The following is a 19,273-nucleotide window of genomic DNA, read 5'->3' on the forward strand; positions in this document are numbered from 1 at the left end:
AGCTTGTTTAGAGGAAGTATTCAGAGACTTGGAATGGGAGCAGTTAGGGATAAGGGTAGATGGAGAATACCTCAGTAATCTGCGATTTGCTGATGACATTGCCTTGCTAAGCAACTCGGGGGATGAACTGCAAATAATGATTGATGACCTAGACAGAAAAAGTAGAAAGGTAGGCTTGAAAATCAATATGCAGAAGACTAAGGTAATGTTCAACAGCCTCGGGAAGGAACAGCAGTTTACATTAGGTAGCGAAATACTGGAAGTAGTAGGCGAATATGTCTACCTAGGACAGGTAGTAACCGCAGATCCGGACCATGAAAAGGAAATAACAAGAAGAATAAGATTGGGATGGTGCGCATTTGGCAAGCACTCGCAGATTATGACTAGCAGCTTACCGGTATCGCTCAAGAGGAAAGTATACAACAGTTGCATCTTGCCTGTACTCACCTATGGGGCTGAAACGTGGAGGCTAACCAAGAGAGTTCTACTTAAGTTGAGGACAACCCAGAGGGCTATGGAACGAAAAATGGTAGGGGTAACATTAAGAGATAGAAAGCGTGCAGAGTGGGTCAGAGAAATAACTCAAGTTACCGACATTCTAGTGGAAATTAAGAAGAAGAAATGGACATGGGCAGGACATGTAGGGCGAAGAGAGGATAACCGATGGTCGCTGAGGGTAACAAACTGGATTCCAAGGGAAGGAAAGCGTAGCAGGGGGCGGCAGAAAGTTAGGTGGGCGGATGAGATTAAGAAGTTCGCAGGGGTCAAGTGGATGCAGCTAGCACAGAACCGGGTTAGATGGAGAAATATGGGAGAGGCCTTCGCCCTGCAGTGGGTATAATCAGGCTGATGATGATGATGATGATGATGATCTAACATTCCGATGCGCGGCGAAATTTGGCTTTAAAGATTACGAGAGGTTACGACTGCCGCTTAAAACCAAAGGGGTCCGTGTTTCACGATGGAACAAATACTACAAGTGTCCCGAGTGATACTCTGTGGATATATCTGTTGTCATGGGCAATCTTACGACACTCCAAACCAATACACTCAAAAACAACACCTCTAATAAAAAATAAACGCGCTCATCACGGCTGTGTGATTGTATTGAGAAAAAAAAACGTCAGGATGTTCGCTTTTGAATTTGACCCGAAAATGCACCCTCCCCATTCAAAATAATACCGCGGTGTTCGAGTTGTAAAAAGTGCACCAGAGATATCTATCGCTAGATAAAGAGATCCCACTGCACCGCTCCCAGTACAATGGTAGTTTAAAAATAACAATTCCGCTTCTATGTACTTGGAAAGCCCTTTCCCATCCGCATAAAAAGAAAAATAAATTTGTAAAACGTCTACACGCTCTCCGGCTGCTTTCGGAGCAAGAAAAGCAAAAGGACGCGGATGCCTGCCAATAAGACAACTTGCCCTCCTCCCCTCCCCTCGCCCATCATCGCCTCTTTTGCTGCAGCTGACTCGTATTCCGAAACTATATGCCTAAAGGTCCAGAATACAACGCGGCAGCATGTATTGCAGAAGTGTTCGTGTTTGGTGAGCTCCGCTTGTAATCTCTCAAGTGGCACTTTCGAGATATCCGAGCTTTCTGTTGATAAGCAACGCCCTGCGACGACGGAAGCCGACCCATAGATTCAGCTCTTAACCAAAAAATTACAACAGCTGCTTCCAGATTGTAACAGACTGTGTTTAGTTTGAAGTGAGGTGTGCACCGAGAAGCATGAGCTTCGCGAGTTCTTCTGAAAGAAGAGAGAACAACCACCCAGTGCTACCCGTTTCAGGTTCCCACAGGGAAGAAGAAAAAGAGCCACTAGGTGAGACTTTCTCTCTTCTTCCGGTGCGCCAGTTCATTCGCGGTTTTTTACTTGGTTATCTATCATGATTATCATGACCTTTCATGAGTGCGTTGTTCTGCATTGTGAGCAAAACAACGCATTCCTAAAAGCATAAGCTTTCTTTGCTAGCCGAAAAGCCTAGATTGCAGAACTTCTCTGGATAATTTGAAACATAATTCTCCTTTACGCTAAGAATCACATTTCTCTGGGGCACACACTATGGCAGTAAATCTCTTAAAAATGATTGAAAGGTTCATCATGAATTATGATGAATAAGTGGGCGCAAACGCAAATAAACCAGTTGTGAAATGGCGCCTATCCTTTTGTCTCATTTTTTGTGTCTACGTTCTGTTTGCACCCACTTATCATCTTGAACAGCCTTCAACTAGCCCAACTATCTTTCTGCTGTTTGTCGTGAACGTTGAGGTATGCAGTAAGCGCCCGTTACTCATCATTTGCTTAATATCAATATTTGTCTATATAGGAAATTGTGTGCAGCAGGTTCATTTCATCATGTCGGTGGTCTATTTTACTTCTTAATTGCAATTATAAACTGAGAACGCAGACGCATCATTATTGCTAATATTTTACATATGGTTCTCAGTGTTTAGACTTCGCAAGAAAAATGGTGGAAAGTGTTAGGACAGGAGAAATTCGTGTTTACCAAGTCGGCGTTTTTGTCTAAGCTTGGATCACCTATTTGTTGTCGAACTTCCCACTTCGGTCTTGGTGCGGATCTCATTTTTCGTTTAATGCAAAGGATATATCAAATATTATATTTGAATCTTAACAAATCTGTCTCGCTGGTAAAATATTGATTGACTGATTGAGTGAAACATGTCTTTTGTTTTAAGCCTGACGTACGGTTCACTTTGCGCTAGGCATCTATGCAAGCATTTGGCCTTGCCACTGTCATGGTGGTCAAGACGGGTGCTAGTTCATTTGGTGCTGACTGCAGTAAAGCTTGGTTTTGTTGGGCCTGCATCTTCAAAATATCCGACCTTCACCCATACCATGGCGATCACCTTTCTTTCGTGAGACACTGCAAGGACTCAATCGATGTAGTTGGTGAAAGAAAATGATGAAATATATCTAGATTTCCAGAAAGCCTTCGATACTGTACCTCGTAATTTGGCGATTCAAAAAAGGTATGCTTATAATATTAATTTTCAAGTAATATGCTGGGTTAGAGAATACTTAGGGCTAAGAACCCAGTTTGTTGTTGTGAACTGTGCACAATCTAAGGCAGCGGAGGTCACATCCGGTGTCATACAAATATCCATAATGGGGCCACAACTATTTTTGCTTTACGCCAATGACATCACTGCTGGAATTTAATCCCTTATGAGGATGTTTGTACAGGATTGTGTGCTCTACAAGATAATCGATTCTGAAAATGACACCCATACAATACAATGTATTTGGACAAAATACTGTCATGATGCATAATATGGCGTATGAAACTAAATCAGAACAAAACAGCATATCTGGTCTAAACAAAAAAAAAAAAAGACACTTTCAGTTTCGATTCTACACCTTAAATAATTATTTGTTGTGCCGTGTATTTGAGTATAAGTATCTAGGTGTGTATTTTACCCAAGAGTTAAAATGGCATCGCGATGTCGACTATACAGTAGTCAAAGCGGGTCGCGCATTGGGCCTTCTTCGCCGCAAAGCACGAAAGTTCAACTGTGAGACCCATCCTAGAATATGCATGCACTGTTTGAGACTCGCCAACTTTACAAAATAAACAAAAATTAGAGCGTACACAGAACTTGTCTGCACGCTTTATCACTGGAAATACGAGCGGTAGTAGGAATTGGATTGAGAGCTTCTGGACGCTGGACGACGAACATTACGGTTAAAATTATTTCATAGTATATACCATTCATTTGGTAAATATAGAAAGAGATAAGTATATTAAGCGCGTTTGCTATGTCTTCGAATGTACGAACCACCATATAAAAGTTCGAGAAATCCTTTGCGTGTAAACTTATTTCAGGCGTCATTTTTCCCAAAAACGGTTTCAGAGTGGAACCGGTTACCTCGTGATGTTGTCAGCAATATATCAAATGATGTTTTCTTTTCAGTGTTGAGTTGAGCGTTGCCTGTTGCTCTAAGTATTCCTTTTTTTCCAGGGTCATTGTTTTTTTGGGCGTTGTGTGTGTATAATGGGCATTTCATTTGCCTATAACGCTCACGTGTTCTTGGTCTGCTTTTAACTTTGTATAGCCTTTACTCCCTACTGTAATGCCTATGGGCGCTGTGGTTACTTAATAAATAAATTTTTGCGAGCGCCATTGTTCGAAGGTCACAATATTCAAGGCATCCCGACACGAGGTCGGTAGTGGTCACTGGGCTTCCAAAGCGAAACTACATCCCTTCGTCGGAGACGCTGTTGAATAACTTGCATCCTTTACCAGCGTGCTTAGTACACTGATGGTTGTGAGGCAGTGGCATAACACCCTCGCTAGCTCCTCCGGCTCAAGACAAATGGGGCGTGTCTGTTCCTCTGCACGTTTCCTTTTGTTCTTGCGGGGATGCTTAAGAGCATTGCGGCATCTCTTGCTCGCGATTTCTTTGAAGGCTGAGTGTTCGAACAGCAGATTACAGCACCCGCAGAGATGGAAACTGCGTTCGGACTGGTTGATGTTTTGCATACAGCTGCCCGTGCGTCGCTGCTTCCTTACTCGTGTTCGCTTCGATGCAGAAAATCTTCGCTGTGATATTTAACTTGAAACATCCTCTGGTAGGCTGTACAAAATCACCCGAGGCACAATATGCTGCACGTGGTATGGGCATGAACAGAATAAACTTTACAATTGAAGTCTTTGTGATTTGCTAAATACTGCAAGATGCCGTCTGGTCTAGTCACTAGTCGCGGGCGATGAATATGGTTGGTTGGTGATAGCTAAAATATCAGGGGAGTTTGCTAAATACTGCAAGATGCCGTCTGGTATAGTCACCAGTCGCGGCCGATAAATATGGTTGGTGGGTGATAGCTACAATATCAGCGGAGTGTAAAAGTTGCAGCTCGAGCTTCTTGCAGTAAGATTGCAGTGGAGCCGTTCCCACCGGATAACAGAGCAGAAACTCTTCCTTTTTGCTCGGAAAAGAACGGCAGTCCCACTGGACGATCCACATGGCTTCTGTTTGCGGGTTGGACAGTTGGCGGCAGCCCGCCTAGCTGTCTGACGGATAACCATCACACGAGCCATTTAATATGTCCACCCTGTCTACGACTCCCTCACTAGGTCCTCTTTCGCGCGCATGAACTTAATTGCTTTAATTTAGCCCCGGTTATCTCGCACAAAAACTTCAGCATACACTCATGGGCTGCCAAATTATGTCAGAGACCACAATATTTTTGCCTGAATTTCATCTTTAAGCTGAATGAACATGTCTGCGTGGCTTATGGTTAGCATGTCTGACTTTGGATTCGTGATAGCCAGATTCGATTTTCATCTCAACGCTGATACCTGAGTGGCAGTTCCCGCCGTCTCAGCCAGGTTATGTGAGTTCGTGACGTCTCCCAACCTCCACCAGACCAGTATCCGACTATGTCAGTTGCAAACTACTGTCGAACCAGACGCTTGCTCTTGATTATTCTCACAAGGGCGACAATGCTGATGTCAGATATGTGTATAACGGGACCTTCAACGCTATTATGTGGAAAAAGAAATTCTATTCTGGTCACATTAACGCCAATAACACCAACCAACCTTAGTCCCATAGCGGCAATACTAAATCAGGCACTAAATCTCCCAGAAATCTCTCTCATAAATCTGAACCTGGATCCATGACGGAACGCTGCTGTTACAATCGCTAAGAGTTATTGGTCACAATTTGCGACACACAAATTTCAAGTAAAACTACCCAAAGGGGTGCGCTTGTGGTTGAAGCGATAACCGTAGAAAACAAAATTGATGTTGCAGTGTTTTAGAAATTAAAAACAGCATGAGACAGATAAAATTTCAAGTTTAACTGTACTTTCCACAACACTAAACACTGCTCAAATATTCTTTTCAAAATTAAAGCTTAAAAATGTAGTGGTAAGGAAGAGAACGTATAAGATGTTCAGCGACACGTTCATTTCGTAATTTTATTCATGCTCCCACGTACAGGCAGTGCGTGCATTAAATAAAGCCGTAAGACATAACTCGAGTACGTTGCAAACACGTGTTCCGTACTACCTTCTGGCATCTCATGCTGCATCTCTACTAGTTAGCTTTAATGCAACCAATTACAAGGGTTCAACGCTGCTGAACCAATTATTGAGCGAAAGCATTAGCTGCGGGTGACCGAGCGTTCTTCTTCATCTCCTTTTCTTCTTCCTCAACCCACATATAAAGCTCCGCTTAACCAAGCCGTATGAACGTGCCTTAGTGGCCTATAGGAGTAACGTGAATTTGAGGGTCCTAGCAAGCTGATTCTGACATAACCGTCCCATGTGAAAAGAGAGACCCAAGCTGGCAGCTCCTGCCAACCTACATATGAAGCCCCGCTTTATAAAAGCCGTGTGACCGTGCCTGATGTCACGTATCACGTGAGCACCAGCTGCGCCTCTACCATGCCACGCCAACCGCTTTTGTGTCACGTGGGGTGTAAAGTCACGTGCTGCGCCCTGGCTGCGACCACGCTACGCCGACCGCTTGAGTTGGTAGCCCAGCTCTCACCCTAGTGTCACGTGTGGTGTGACGTCACAGCGTCACGTGGGTGCGGACGCGCCATGCTGAAGGCTCGAAACCTAGAGTAGTATTGCTTTCGCAATAAAACAAATCGGTCATATGTATTCGTTTCAGGTGAAACACCGGCTGATAGCAGCATTGAGTCATCCCATGCTCCTGTTGCACCCATCGAGCTTCATTTGCACGATTTCTGGGCCCAGTTGGCTCACGATCTCGTAGAGAGACAGGCATGGAGGGTAGAGGCCTTCGACGACAGCTGCACTCGTGGCCTGGATGATTTCTCCCACGATGTACGCCATTACCCGATTCTGGTGAGCCTCACAAAGCGCTGATGCTTGTTTTGCTTTGAGTTGCTCCATGAGATAAAGATACTATGTTGAAATGCATGAATGAGGGGTGACTTTATGCGTGTAGGAGCTGTGTCATGCTTGATTTTGATGCACAATTAACCTCATGAGTCCCCGCTCTTTCAAATCTCTGAGAGCTATGGAAATATATGCCGCCATTTGTTGTCGAAAAGGATTCTTTCTCTTCAACATGCCTTCGCGTTTTCTCTGCCGATATTTTAACAGCACAGAAATTTGTGTCGTCCTTCAGGCGCGAGCTGCAACTTTTGCGTAACTCATCACGTAGCTGCTAGCTGCTCACATGAGCAACACCAAAAGTATATGACTGGCTTTGGCCGGCGGCTACTTTTCGGGGCCTAACTTTTATGGTTCGAAAAATCAATCGACTGGCAGCAAGCTACCAACTCGGAAAAGAACATTCTCATGAACCTTGGCATACTAGCGAGCAAGGTCTCATGCAAAGGCGTGGTATACCGCCTGGATGGTCCCATACGTTCCTATACCCAATTCTAAACCAGCAATATGCATACTCTGCTTTAACACGGCCGCCGGCAGGCGTGAACTAAATACATATAGAAATCGTACGGGGTCTACTACGTAGGCTTAGTAATGTCATAGGCCCAGTATATACATGTCGGTTGCGATCCTTCAAAAGCAGCTAGGTCAGTTGATGTCTTTACCGTCTGCGAGGACACTTTAGAAACGGCGGAGGAGAGGCCATTGCTTTGGCAGCCACGCATTCCATGCCCCTATTACTCACAGATTCCATTATTGTCTGCCATAACTTTATAGAGGACAAAAATCATGGTCACTTACACACAGAAATTCCTTATCTGGAAAACGGGACAGCAAGGTGTGGAAGTGAGCAAATGCGCCCATGGCGCTGCCCGAACTCTCCAAACCCACGATTCGATCCATCATCTCTCACCCCAACCTACAGCAGCCCCATGACAATGAACATTACCAGTCTAAATCTAATCATTACGTCTACTAATGTAATTACTACCTACGCAGTGAAAGCATTTCGCACAAGACAACTGTGCAGTAATTATTCATTAGTGGATATCATGATCGTTATCCGAGCCTCCTCATAACAAATTTTTGAACACGCACGGCGGATGGATTAGAAAACGCACGACGAACATATCAGGATTAGAAAAATGTGGATCGGACTGTGGAATAGTGAACCTCAGCCCGCTTATCTGAGGGCAAAGTGCAAAAGTCGAAGACACCAAGCATGGCTTGCTCGCAAAGAAAAAATAGCTGAGGTCCTAATGTTGCTTTGTCAAGTATACCGGGCAAATTGGCTCGTTTGTGAAGTTCACTTTGTAGACGGCCCATGCAGATGATGTAGCGGCTGCTTTTTCGCCCGCTGGTGTCCACACTGCTTGGCTCGGAGTATCTCAGCCTTTGGAAACTGCAGCGAAGGACTAGAAATAACGTTTAATTTGGAAGCAGAGTGATGTCATCTGGCTTATTACGAGAGTTTATGCGCCCAGATCACATGACACACAAGTCGCTGCTGATTTCACACACGCACGTTTATGTATACGAACAGAAAGGAAAGTAACTGTAAGACAAATGACGTTATGAAGAAATTTTCCAATCAATGTCCAGCCATGAAACCTACAAACGGAATCACGCTACTGCGGAGGACAACGATGTTGCTGACCATGCTTCTATGCGTGACATAAATATAAAGTCCAGTTAACCATGCCGAAAGAACCTGCCTACTAAACCTCTGTTTTCACTGTGCATCCGAAGGTTCTGGACGACCCCATTCCCAACTCGCCCTCCAAACTTGAAACCTAGTTGGCAGCGACTACCAATTCAGTCATGACTACAGTGAACTAGAATATTGGGTAGTGTTCTCACAGGCACCGCTCGAGGTGTCCCCGTTGGTATCGACAGGGATCGAGTGGCAGCGCGCGGCGGCGCGCGGTGGCGCTGCGCGCGTCTCCAGTAAAATATTATATGAGGAACGCCTGAGGAAATTGGACAGTAACAGATGGGCAGCTAAAGTATTTAAATACCTGTACCTAAAAAGCGTTGACTCACAATGGAGGAAAAGAACTAGGAAACTAACTAGTAAGTATGCTAGTAACAAGGACGGAGAAAAAAAAAAAGCATTAAGCAACAGGTGAAAAACACAGAAGGTAAAAATTGGATAAAATCGATGGAAAAGAAACAGAGTGTGGAATTATACCGAAAGTGGAAAATGCAGATCAGGAAGGAAGATTTTTTGATAACTCAAGAGGCAGTGCCCTACTTTTTGAAGCTAGATCAGGGTGCCTTAGAACACGCAGCTACAAAAAGAAATTTAACAGTGGAGATGACGCATGTGCTGTATGTAGAAACTCCAGTGAAACAATTCACCATATTATACTCGAATGTAATGGTATCCATCCGGAAGTTGGTGCAGGCGCAATCACTGTTCCTGAAGCTCTGGGCTTTAGAGATAACAGTGGCCGGGTGAATAAACCGGCGGTGGAAACTAGCAAAAAACGACTGGAAGATTGGTGGCTTAAAAGCAGAGAAGTGACATAATGTTAGTAATGTAGGAACAAAATTTAATAAATAGAATGGTGGTTTGGTTAACCATTCTAAATCAATAATTAAGATATATGGAGAAAATGAGCATGATAGCTACTGCTACCACCCCGTTTCAAAGGGGACGCTTCTATATCCATCCATCCATCCATCCATCCGTCCGGTAGGTGCCTCGAAGCGCGCGCGCTCCGCGGGTAAAAGCCAGTGCCGTGCTCGGCCGGCGTCGCAGTAGCCGCGCCGACAAATTGAAATATTACCACGACATTTGCGTGGGCTTTGGGGAAATGGCTAGGCGGACCTTGAATTGACCTTTACATTAGCGCTGTGTACATGTTCAAACAACATTAATCAATGCACTTGGCTCGTTGGGACGTTCACGTAGTGTATGTCACTCGTGCTTGCATTGTTTCCCTGGAAAGAAATTACAGTGCACTACATATCCGGGGATTATACAGCTCTTTCCATAAAGGCTTAAAGTCAATAGTAATAGCATGGGATTCATGCCAGGGACAAACGAGGAATGAAGGAGTGTCGGTCGCAACAACTGTTTATTCACAAGCACCCAAGCGGCAGCACACAAAAACAATAGGGGCATGGAGATGACAGGTAGAATGAATGCATGTAATTCTGACAAAGTAAAAGGAAAGATGCATTATTTACATTTCCCGTTTTTCACAGAACAAGGGGCGCACCCCAAGGTTTTCAAACAGCATTACCAGCTACTGCACACTTATTTGGAGAGACATAAGGACACTGCTTTATGAAACATATGAACATATTTGTCACCGCGGCATATATTTATATTCACGCATTTTGCCGCTTATTTCGTTCACTTGCTCCAGCACTTCACAGCAGCGTTAGCAACGGCTAAGTGTGAGGTGTTTCGCCCGTTCTCGTTTTTCTGCCTTTTTTGAATTAACCCCTTTCACATAGAAAGTGCAGTCTGGTGACTAAATAAAACCTTATTACTTCTTCAGATCGGCCTTCTGCGTGAACGGGGCAACCAACTTCTTTATGCAGTCTATTTCTAACCACTTCCAAAATATCAAAAATACTTTCAGAATCAGTTCATCTGGGGCCGATCCCTACTCTTCTGTTGTTACGTGTATATCGGGCAGACTTGAAAATTTTGTTTTCGAGGGCCCATGAGTTTCAACACCAGTGGGTTTTCTCTTTCTTTGTTGTCATTCTTTCGGTATCTTTTTTGAAAGATAGGCCGGCAGATTCGGCACTAGCGTCGGTACGGCATCGGGGGATAATGCTGGCTTCCCACGAGGGATGCGGACTTCTTCCCCGTTCACAATATGAACATAGTCCCGTAGAACGAAACGAGGTTCAAAATGACGCTCACAAACAGCACAGCTCTCATCCAGCCACTTGTCCGAGTGACGGAGGTTGACCTCCCTCTGCTTTCTTAGAGCGTCATCTTTGGGAATGCCGAACAGGGATATTTTTGGGCCACCTTTAGCATGCACATAGCCAGTCTTGCATCTGCGCGTAGCAATGGTTTTGACGACGGGCAGGCATATATTGGTTTGGGCGTATCTGCAGTGACGCGGTAAGTCTGTTGTGTGGTGTCCCGGAAGGGTCTGTTTTATCGCCTTTGTTGTTCAACTTATATGTGAATGATATATGTGACCACGTTAAAGCATCCACCATATTCCTTTACGCCGATGACACTTTACTAGTATCAAGCAATTTTGAGTTTTCATGTGCCCTGACTAACCTTCAGAAGAACGCTATTAAAGTTAGTGATTGGTTTGTCTCAACCTAATTACAAATAAATAGCACCAAGTCCCGACTTGTCTGTTTTCGTAACCCGCATAAACATGTACCAAATGTAGGTTCCATATATTTACACCCCTCGTATTGCTCTCTGTGTTCTTGTCAACCTATAGCTAGCGTCCCGTCGGAATTAAGTATCTTGGTGTGCACGTAGACAGTGATCTGACATGAAATACTCAGTTGACCCACATTTGTAAGAAACTCAGAAGTGTTGCATGTTTGTTGTTTAATTTTAAAACCATGATACCTTTTCCTATCAGAAAACTAATCGCCCATGCTCTGGGGTATAGTGTTTTAAGATACGGTATATGTGTTGTTTTTTTAACGGCTATTTCATATGGAAATGTCGAGTTAATAGGATTTTGAAAAACATCTCTACAAGTGTCCTCTACATGCCACAGGAAAATTTGCCCAGCAGTGTCTTCAGAACAGCCGGTTTGCCTTCTTTTGACAATCTTTTTAAACAAATTGTAGTACTAAAATATTTTTGGAGCAGTGCATACAGGCACATAAACACGAAACCGGTACCGTTGAGACATGTTCCTCGTTATCTTAAACCGAGAGTGCGCACTCATTACGGTAAAGCAACAAGATGCTATTATGTTCCAGCCATCTACAACAAACTACCGGACGATGTATTTTCTTTGACCACCCGCAAAACATTGAGAGTTGCTGTTCAAGGTTTAAAGAACCTATAGTATGTACTGATGTTACCAGTGCATTTTTGATAGTGTGTTGTGCCAAATGTCTTTTTTTGTGCCTCTGACGGAGCTCTGATGTGGCGCGAAGATTGCCGCGGCTGCCGGTTGTCACCGCACAAGCCCACTTGTGGCTTCGGCGCTTCCGTATGTGTATGTTGTTTTAACTATACTAAATAAAGATTGTTATTATGATCATTATTATTAGCAGTCTGTACCAGTGAAACAACCGGTTAGTACAGGCCACATGTCCGCTTACGCCATCATGCGCGAAAGAAAAGAACGAAGAGTTCTCATCTCCAGGCAGAACATGCATACACCGACGCATGTGGTTTAGTCAACACTCACTTTCGACGGGAGCTTAAACAAGAGCCTGAACTGGCCTTTACTAAACAAACGCTTGAAGTGACCTCCGATAAGCGCTAAAAAAACATGCACATAACAGAGCAACAACGAACCCACAAATGCACGCAACGCAGTGACAAATTGAACCGGCTGACAGCGACAGGCGGCGCGAAATCCTACCGTGAAGTCTACCGTGGCGCCACCTGGTGCCGGCGCCGCGATGCAGACGCCTGTCGACGTACGCGGGGCCTCCGCTCCCCGTCAAGCCTCCGCGGAGTGAGCACACTACCCAATATTCTAGTTCACTGTAGTCATGACATTCGACTGCATGACTTCACAGAAAGCGCCAAAATTACCTTGCCATGCTTGTAAGCTCTCAACTTCCACCTGCCGGAGACATCGTCAAAGGTAATATGCTGAGTTCAAAGGTTAAAGCTTCAGTCATACCTCGCATTTTCTGATTTACTCCGAGAAGTAGTGCTTTCGCACTAAAAGCTCGCGTGATATACTGCTTTGCAAAGTTAGAAAAGGTAATGTTAGAAAAGGTAAGAAAAGGCATATGGCTATTAAGGCAGAATTATGTGCTTATATTTCATACGTAACACTTACAATGATCCGGTTCTAGACTAGCGCACACTTTTATCATTGCAAAGTCAGGTAGCAGGCATAATTATGGGAACTTTGTCAGATTCGTTGTTTTTTGTACGCTGCGCGATATTCTTTGTCGCAAATAAGGAGGAAATATACGCTATCGCAACAGCTAAAAGAAAAAGATAGAAAAGTTATGGTATGGTTTCCATACATTTAAAACGATTAGGACGTGCTACATATTTTGCGCACGGGCAAACGTTGATGTATACGATGATATGCAATGCACAGCTCGAGTGCGTCCTGCCGTTTAATCTGCGGGACGATCGGCTGCGGCAAAGTACGTCATCTACATGTCGTTGCCGTTGTAGCTGTCGCGAGTTCGGTGCGTGATGTCTAAACAGAAAGTTTTTCGTTCACTGCAGAAGTATATAGGGTCCAAAGCAAACCCACTCAGTGAGTGAGCATTCTTGACTACTTGGCACGCCTAAGAATTTCCTAACATAAACATGTTTTCTTGTGTGACACTGATTCATTGGTCATAATGATCTGTATTAGTGGGAAAGTGCACATACGCCACCGGCCAGGAATCTCGTTTGATCTTTCTATGTTTAATTGTGCCGTTGTTTTTGCACTAGAAAAGAAAGACTAGTAATAATTTGAACCGGTCGGGTTCAAACCCGCGTACTCGTACCGAGCGTCTTAAACTCTGAGCCACCGCGCCTAATGTTTTCGATCGTTAAAAGCAGCTGTAATTAGGGTTAAGCCTCTGCAATTTTTGTCATGTTTTCTATGGAAGCAATACGGGGAGAAAATCAGCATTAGCAGTGACGTTCCCTACTCGCTTCCCACTAGGAGTTGTAAGGTTCGAATGAATGCGTTTTGACGCTTTTTCGCGTGAGCTTCGAATATGCAAGCAACAACATTGTTCGTTGGGCTTAAAATGTTTAGTAATGCTATCACAATAAATTCATCCAGTGTTTAACCCGTTTAGATCTATGGTAACTCGTAAAAGTATTGGTAGTATTGGCCCGTGCCAGGGCCTGTGAACTGTGACATCACGATATGGCGGGCCTGTCAGGAACCAGGCAGAATCAAGAAGGCTGCTCGAGCCTGATGATCGTATGAGTAACTGCGTAATACAGAAAGGTTCTTGCTATGCTGACTTAAATCGAGTGGCTGTAATCATATATCTCAGTTAAATTATCCAGCATAATTTCGTTATGTTAAACTTCTTGTTAAATGTTTCGTCCGAGATAACGCACAGACTTTTCTTTTTTTTTTTTCCAGGAAGAAAGAATTTTCATGAAAGCACGCAGGGAGGCTTGCTTGAAGCTCAGAGCTAGTCCTGGGCGCTGGTCGCGGCTTGTCTTGGCCGGCCTGAGGGAAATAGCCACAAATGAACCTGGACCCGCGACAGCCACGCTGAGCCGCTCTGGCGTGCTGACTACATTCCGCGACTTCGCCACGCATACTCATTGCTTCCAGGTACGTGGGTGCTGCGCATATGGGAGGGCTTACGTGCATTGTTTATTCTTACATGAGAACGTGTGAGGCATGTACCGAATTCACACAATGATCACATAGGCTCTTTATGAACCAAACTGATATATACGTTTTTCATGAAAACAGCAGGACGAAATTTCGTCTCAGGGCACTCGACCTGGACAGAAACGAAAACACCTAAACCCGCCTCCTACCGTCTCTTTGCAAATTGTCAATTCAAGCAATCGTTTTAATTTCTTCATTTTCTTGCAGTAATTTGTTCTGCTGTCATCTGTAAGGAGGATTTCTTTCTGCCAATGGCTGTTTGCTGTGATAATTGCACCTGTTAGTTGTAGGATTGTGTCTGTTTTGCTCCACAGGCATGAACATTGTTTGTGCGTCTACGCTTAGCTGTACGTGTGTGCAACATTCCAGATTCACTCTGTAACGTCTTTACTCTTACCACTCATCAATATTTTCAGTCGGTCTATTCCCACTGAAGACCAAAAGGCCTCTTAAATATATCTCCATTTGGCTGTGCCCTTTGCCAGATGCGGCTACATTACTCCTGCTAAATTGCCGATCTTTTCTGCCCATCACAGTTCTACAGAGTCACTATGCAACGTTTTTCTCCTATTGGAATCCAGGTCGTAGGGCGCAACGAGAACCGGTTATTTCGCCTCCGCATAGTATACCCTACTTTCGCCGATTTCATCGTAATTTCAACTGCAGTTATATCGAGTTTCTACCCTGACTCATACTTCTTTCTTCCTGTTTCATTGTTTGCTATGTGACCTCGATTTATGCTAAGCTTTTTTTTAGCCTGATAGGATAGTGACTGCCCGTGAGATAGAGCTATTCTATATTTATCTCTCTGGGGAAATAATACAAGCCCATTCCTGATCTGAGAGTATCTAGCAAATCCGGTCCATGTCTTATTCTTGTACTTCGAGATATTCCAGGCTAGTGTTGCGTATCTGTGGTCGATACTTGCCCTATATAGAAGTAATCACTATATCCGGCCAGTATCTCGAAAGATTTATTGAGCTTAATTTGCATTCCAAGTTTCTTGAGCTTACTGTAGATTTTTATTTATCCTATTATCCTGATCTGCCTGTTCAAAACTGCTGAAAAAATTTCTTACGCTTGTTCAGCTGAAAACCCGTCACAGTAAACCAATATTGAGACATATCCCAGAAACGTGTCGATGGAAAACATGCTTAACTAAACTAAATTTGTCGCGTTTAAAGTTAAGGCGTGAATCTATGCACTCTGCACGACAGGCCAAGAAGGATTTTCTGTACATTTTTATTGTATATTTTGAGTGCAATAAAAAAAAGCTTAGTCCACGCGTGCCACGCGTGATATACAGAAATCTAATATTACCAAGACATGCTAGTAAGTCATATGCACCACACCACATTCCCTAGATTTCTGTCTATCACTCGTGGCACGCGTGATACAGAAATCTAGGGTATGTGTTGTGGTGTATATGACTTACTAGCATGTCTTGGTAATGTACTGATGCTATAGTGATAATAAATTTGAGAACTGAAATAGTACATTAAATCAGACAAAATTTAAAGTTATTTTAATGTAAAGAGCGGTATTAAGGCCGCTATTGTGTCTGCTCTTAAGGCTAAGCTTGGACGTGTTCCGAACTTTTGAGGTCGTGCTTTGTAGTTCTTCCCTCGAAATAGCATCTGCGAATCGCATACTGCTAGCTATTCTCCGTTAATTATTAAACCGAAATGGTCATGAAGAAAACTTGCGGTGACCTAATCATAACAGGACCATCTCACATTCTGAAGTTGTCTGAAGCCAGGTAATCGCTGGTGTTATATTAGATATGATGTTTCCCCTGGTCTGGGGCGTTGCTGTTTTGTGGTTAAATGCTTGTGAAAAAGTGTCTCGAACCAAACTGTTGTTCTGACCGGTCAGTTATTGGTTCCGCCACAAAACAAAAAGTTGAATCCGCCTCGTGCGATAAAGCACAAATGGGGCAACCTTTCAAAACTGTAGTTTTAGCAAAGTAACATCATTCATAACTTAATAATTCAACAGCGCTGTCTTCGTCATATTTTTGTAACACTCCATAGCGGACGAATAAGAATTTATCAAGGAACACGACGAGGCGTGGGAACTGTCTAGAATGCGCCACAGTCATTCAGTCATTAGTTTGGCACTGTCCAAAGGAGAACAGGATGCGGTCGAGTTTCCGAGACGGTCTACAGCGTGGGTATGCGAATACACATCACATTTAGTAATGTGTATTCATCGTTTTGTGTCCCTCAGCTGCAGAACTTCGCGAATGAACAAGCCCGCGCCAGTGCCGTGATGGGTCATGTTCCTGCGGCCTTTTTACACACAGGAAGAGGTCGATATTTTCCTCTCCTAGGTGACTGAGTTCCAATCAAATAAGAGTTAAGATTGTTCAAGTGTACTTTTAGGTGCAAATTTCAGCGAAATTAAACGTCATGCTGGTTTTTCATTCGTAGTATCTAAACCTAGATTAGAGACGCGAAACGAACTCAATGAGCCAGCATACCATAACCTCCAGAAAACGCTTTTGTTCGATCGGCTACTTTTAAAGAGTAAAAATAACTGCGCAAAAGTATACAAATTAGGGGACATACGAAAGGTTCTTTGTGCCCGATATTCGTGGATACGTACTTTTTCCTAAATAAAGACGGGCACGTTTCTAGAAATTCGCACAGAGTTGCCGTTTAACGCGACATACAGCATGCTGCTTCTCCATTCTTGAATAGGAAAAAGTTATGGCCATTTAACGAAGCACTGCATTTTTAAATCAGGGACACGTTATGGCATGCGTTTCTCTTCAAGATTCCTAAATCGCAAACGACTTAGTCACTTCAACAAGCGGCACTGTTTGGCAGACGGCAACACATGTTGAAACAAATTTCTCACTAGTTGTATGTTGTTCTAAAACTCTTTGCAACTTGCAGCACAAATTCCTCATTGATGAAGGGCGTTCTTTGGAGGGTATCTTTACTATATTCATACTTTGTACACGTATGCCCGCCATCGTTGTTTGCTAGACGCGATAGCAATGCGATGGCGTAAAGTGCTGGACTGTTATCTTATCTTTCAGATGACACGTGGCATCATGGAGTCGACGGGAGTGACTGTACACATTACAGGTAACGGGTCTTCTTCCGTCCACGACGTGGACAAAGTCGACCCAGTGATGCTCGCTGGGTACGCCGAACGGTGGGAAGACCTCCGTGATACCGCATTGTGGCACGCCTGCCTCGAATCTCATTTCGCCATCAACACACATCACCAGCAGAATGAACTATGGCACTCTGACGAAGATGAAACCAAGTACGTTCAACACTTCTGAGCCATTCGTAGGCATCTGTGTTAGTTTAGAGCAAGCCCCAACCGCTTACTTCAGGCCCTGAAGGCATGTAAATAAAAACGGTGTCGATTACATAGCGGTTACTTCAGTATACCTACAGAAAGCTATTTTTATACAAGGTATATTTGTGCGCTACGATGCAGCTACGAAGTACATTATCCAGTAAAACAGCTACCACGGCGAGGTCCGGCTCTAGTTATAGTCGCTAGTTTACTTTTAAGCCTACCTTTATGAGCTACGTGTACTGGTGAAGGCTAATGAAACCCTACGCTAAGCATCGCCGTGCATTCAGGCAAATAATAGGTGCTGCGTCTGTGTGCTAGCTTCTGGCTGTGGCCTTCAGAGATGAACTGCATGCTTTTTTTTTTCTTCATCTCCCCTCGCCTTAGGGAACGGGAGTGCTCGCGAGCCCTACCGGAGCTGCTGTGCGACAAGGTATCACGAAAGTTGCAGAAAGAGCTTGGCGGCGTGGTTTCCACAGATATGTGGTTCACCGAGCAGCAGTACTATCTGGGGATGCCTGACAAGTGGTTCGACCGTGCCACCAAGCTGGCGGCCACTCTCGCAGAAGCGGAGCGTAGCCAGAGATAATGCGTCTCAGTAATCCCTCAAAGATTCTAGGTTTATTTCGGTTTATGACAAACCTCTCACTGCGACTGCCTCTTGCAGTGGGATGTGCAAAGGTTCAATGATGATAGCATTCAGAAGATGTGACACTGGTGACTGCAGCCTGGCTTCATGAACTTCAGCAAATGCTTCTGAACTATAACCCATTTTCTAGACTGAAGTAGCAGTTGCAATGACTATTTTTTTGGAATGAGCACGTCACAGTAACCCAACAGCGACACCAGAATGACTGAATTCTTTATTCGGTCTTGCAAATAAATCGTTCGCATGAGTAGTAGCTTAAGGTAGTGATCAGTCATACTAAATATACCTTAGAAAATCTTTCGTACCTTTGGAATCGTAGCAAGGGGCCGGCATCACGACTAAATGCCCTTTTTCTTATGTGCACATGCTCGACAAAACCCCCTTAGTCCGTTACAGTATTTCTTGAGTCACTTTGAGATCTTTATTGGTGCTTTAGCCATGTGACTTTTTTATGGTGCCTTAGAAAATGTACCTTCTTTAGCATCTTGCAATAAACGTCTCTGATCAAAATTATTGGCCCTGTGCAGAATTTATTTCCAAGTCACTATTCCGTAATACTTTTTCATTAAATATTTACTAAGCCTCCCATTAGGCACAGCTTCACAGAGCCTGCTGTACAAAGATTATTCTCTTCGATGCCTCCAACGCAACATATAGCGCCGTCCACTCTTATGCTGCACGCGTGGAGGAGGTTATCACTCGCTTTGAAGCACCGTAGTGTCTGGCACGGCCGCACATCGAAGCAAACTGGAGTAGATACATATAGACCTGGAAATGTCACTCGCATGGGCTGTCATTTTGCTTTCTTTCGCAGTCGAGTCCCGCACGCTGAAACTCAGAAGAGAACGGCCACGCGCTCGCGTGTTCAAGGTAAGAGGGGACCACACTGTACATATGCAGTACGCGAA

The 19,273-nt window shown here is 44.1% G+C and overlaps 1 protein-coding gene and 1 long non-coding RNA gene across 2 annotated transcripts in view; one reads left to right on the forward strand and one right to left on the reverse strand.

Moving 5' to 3' along the window:
- Nucleotides 1-19,273, reverse strand: part of LOC146185303 (uncharacterized) — a 274,486-nt gene that overhangs the window by 206,109 nt on the left and 49,104 nt on the right. The window lies entirely within an intron of this gene.
- On the forward strand, nucleotides 1,526-18,875 carry LOC146185305 (uncharacterized). Its single transcript, XM_084605503.1, has 5 exons — nucleotides 1,526-1,825; nucleotides 6,649-6,845; nucleotides 14,138-14,335; nucleotides 17,445-17,677; nucleotides 18,104-18,875. Exons 1-5 carry the CDS (start codon nucleotides 1,732-1,734, stop codon nucleotides 18,303-18,305), a joined length of 924 nt encoding a protein of 307 aa, XP_084461629.1. The 5' UTR covers nucleotides 1,526-1,731; the 3' UTR covers nucleotides 18,306-18,875.

The sequence above is a fragment of the Amblyomma maculatum genome, chromosome 6 (genome assembly GCF_055883805.1).
Source record: "Amblyomma maculatum isolate TAMU_Amacu chromosome 6, ASM5588380v1, whole genome shotgun sequence".
NCBI classification, from domain to species: domain Eukaryota; kingdom Metazoa; phylum Arthropoda; class Arachnida; order Ixodida; family Ixodidae; genus Amblyomma; species Amblyomma maculatum.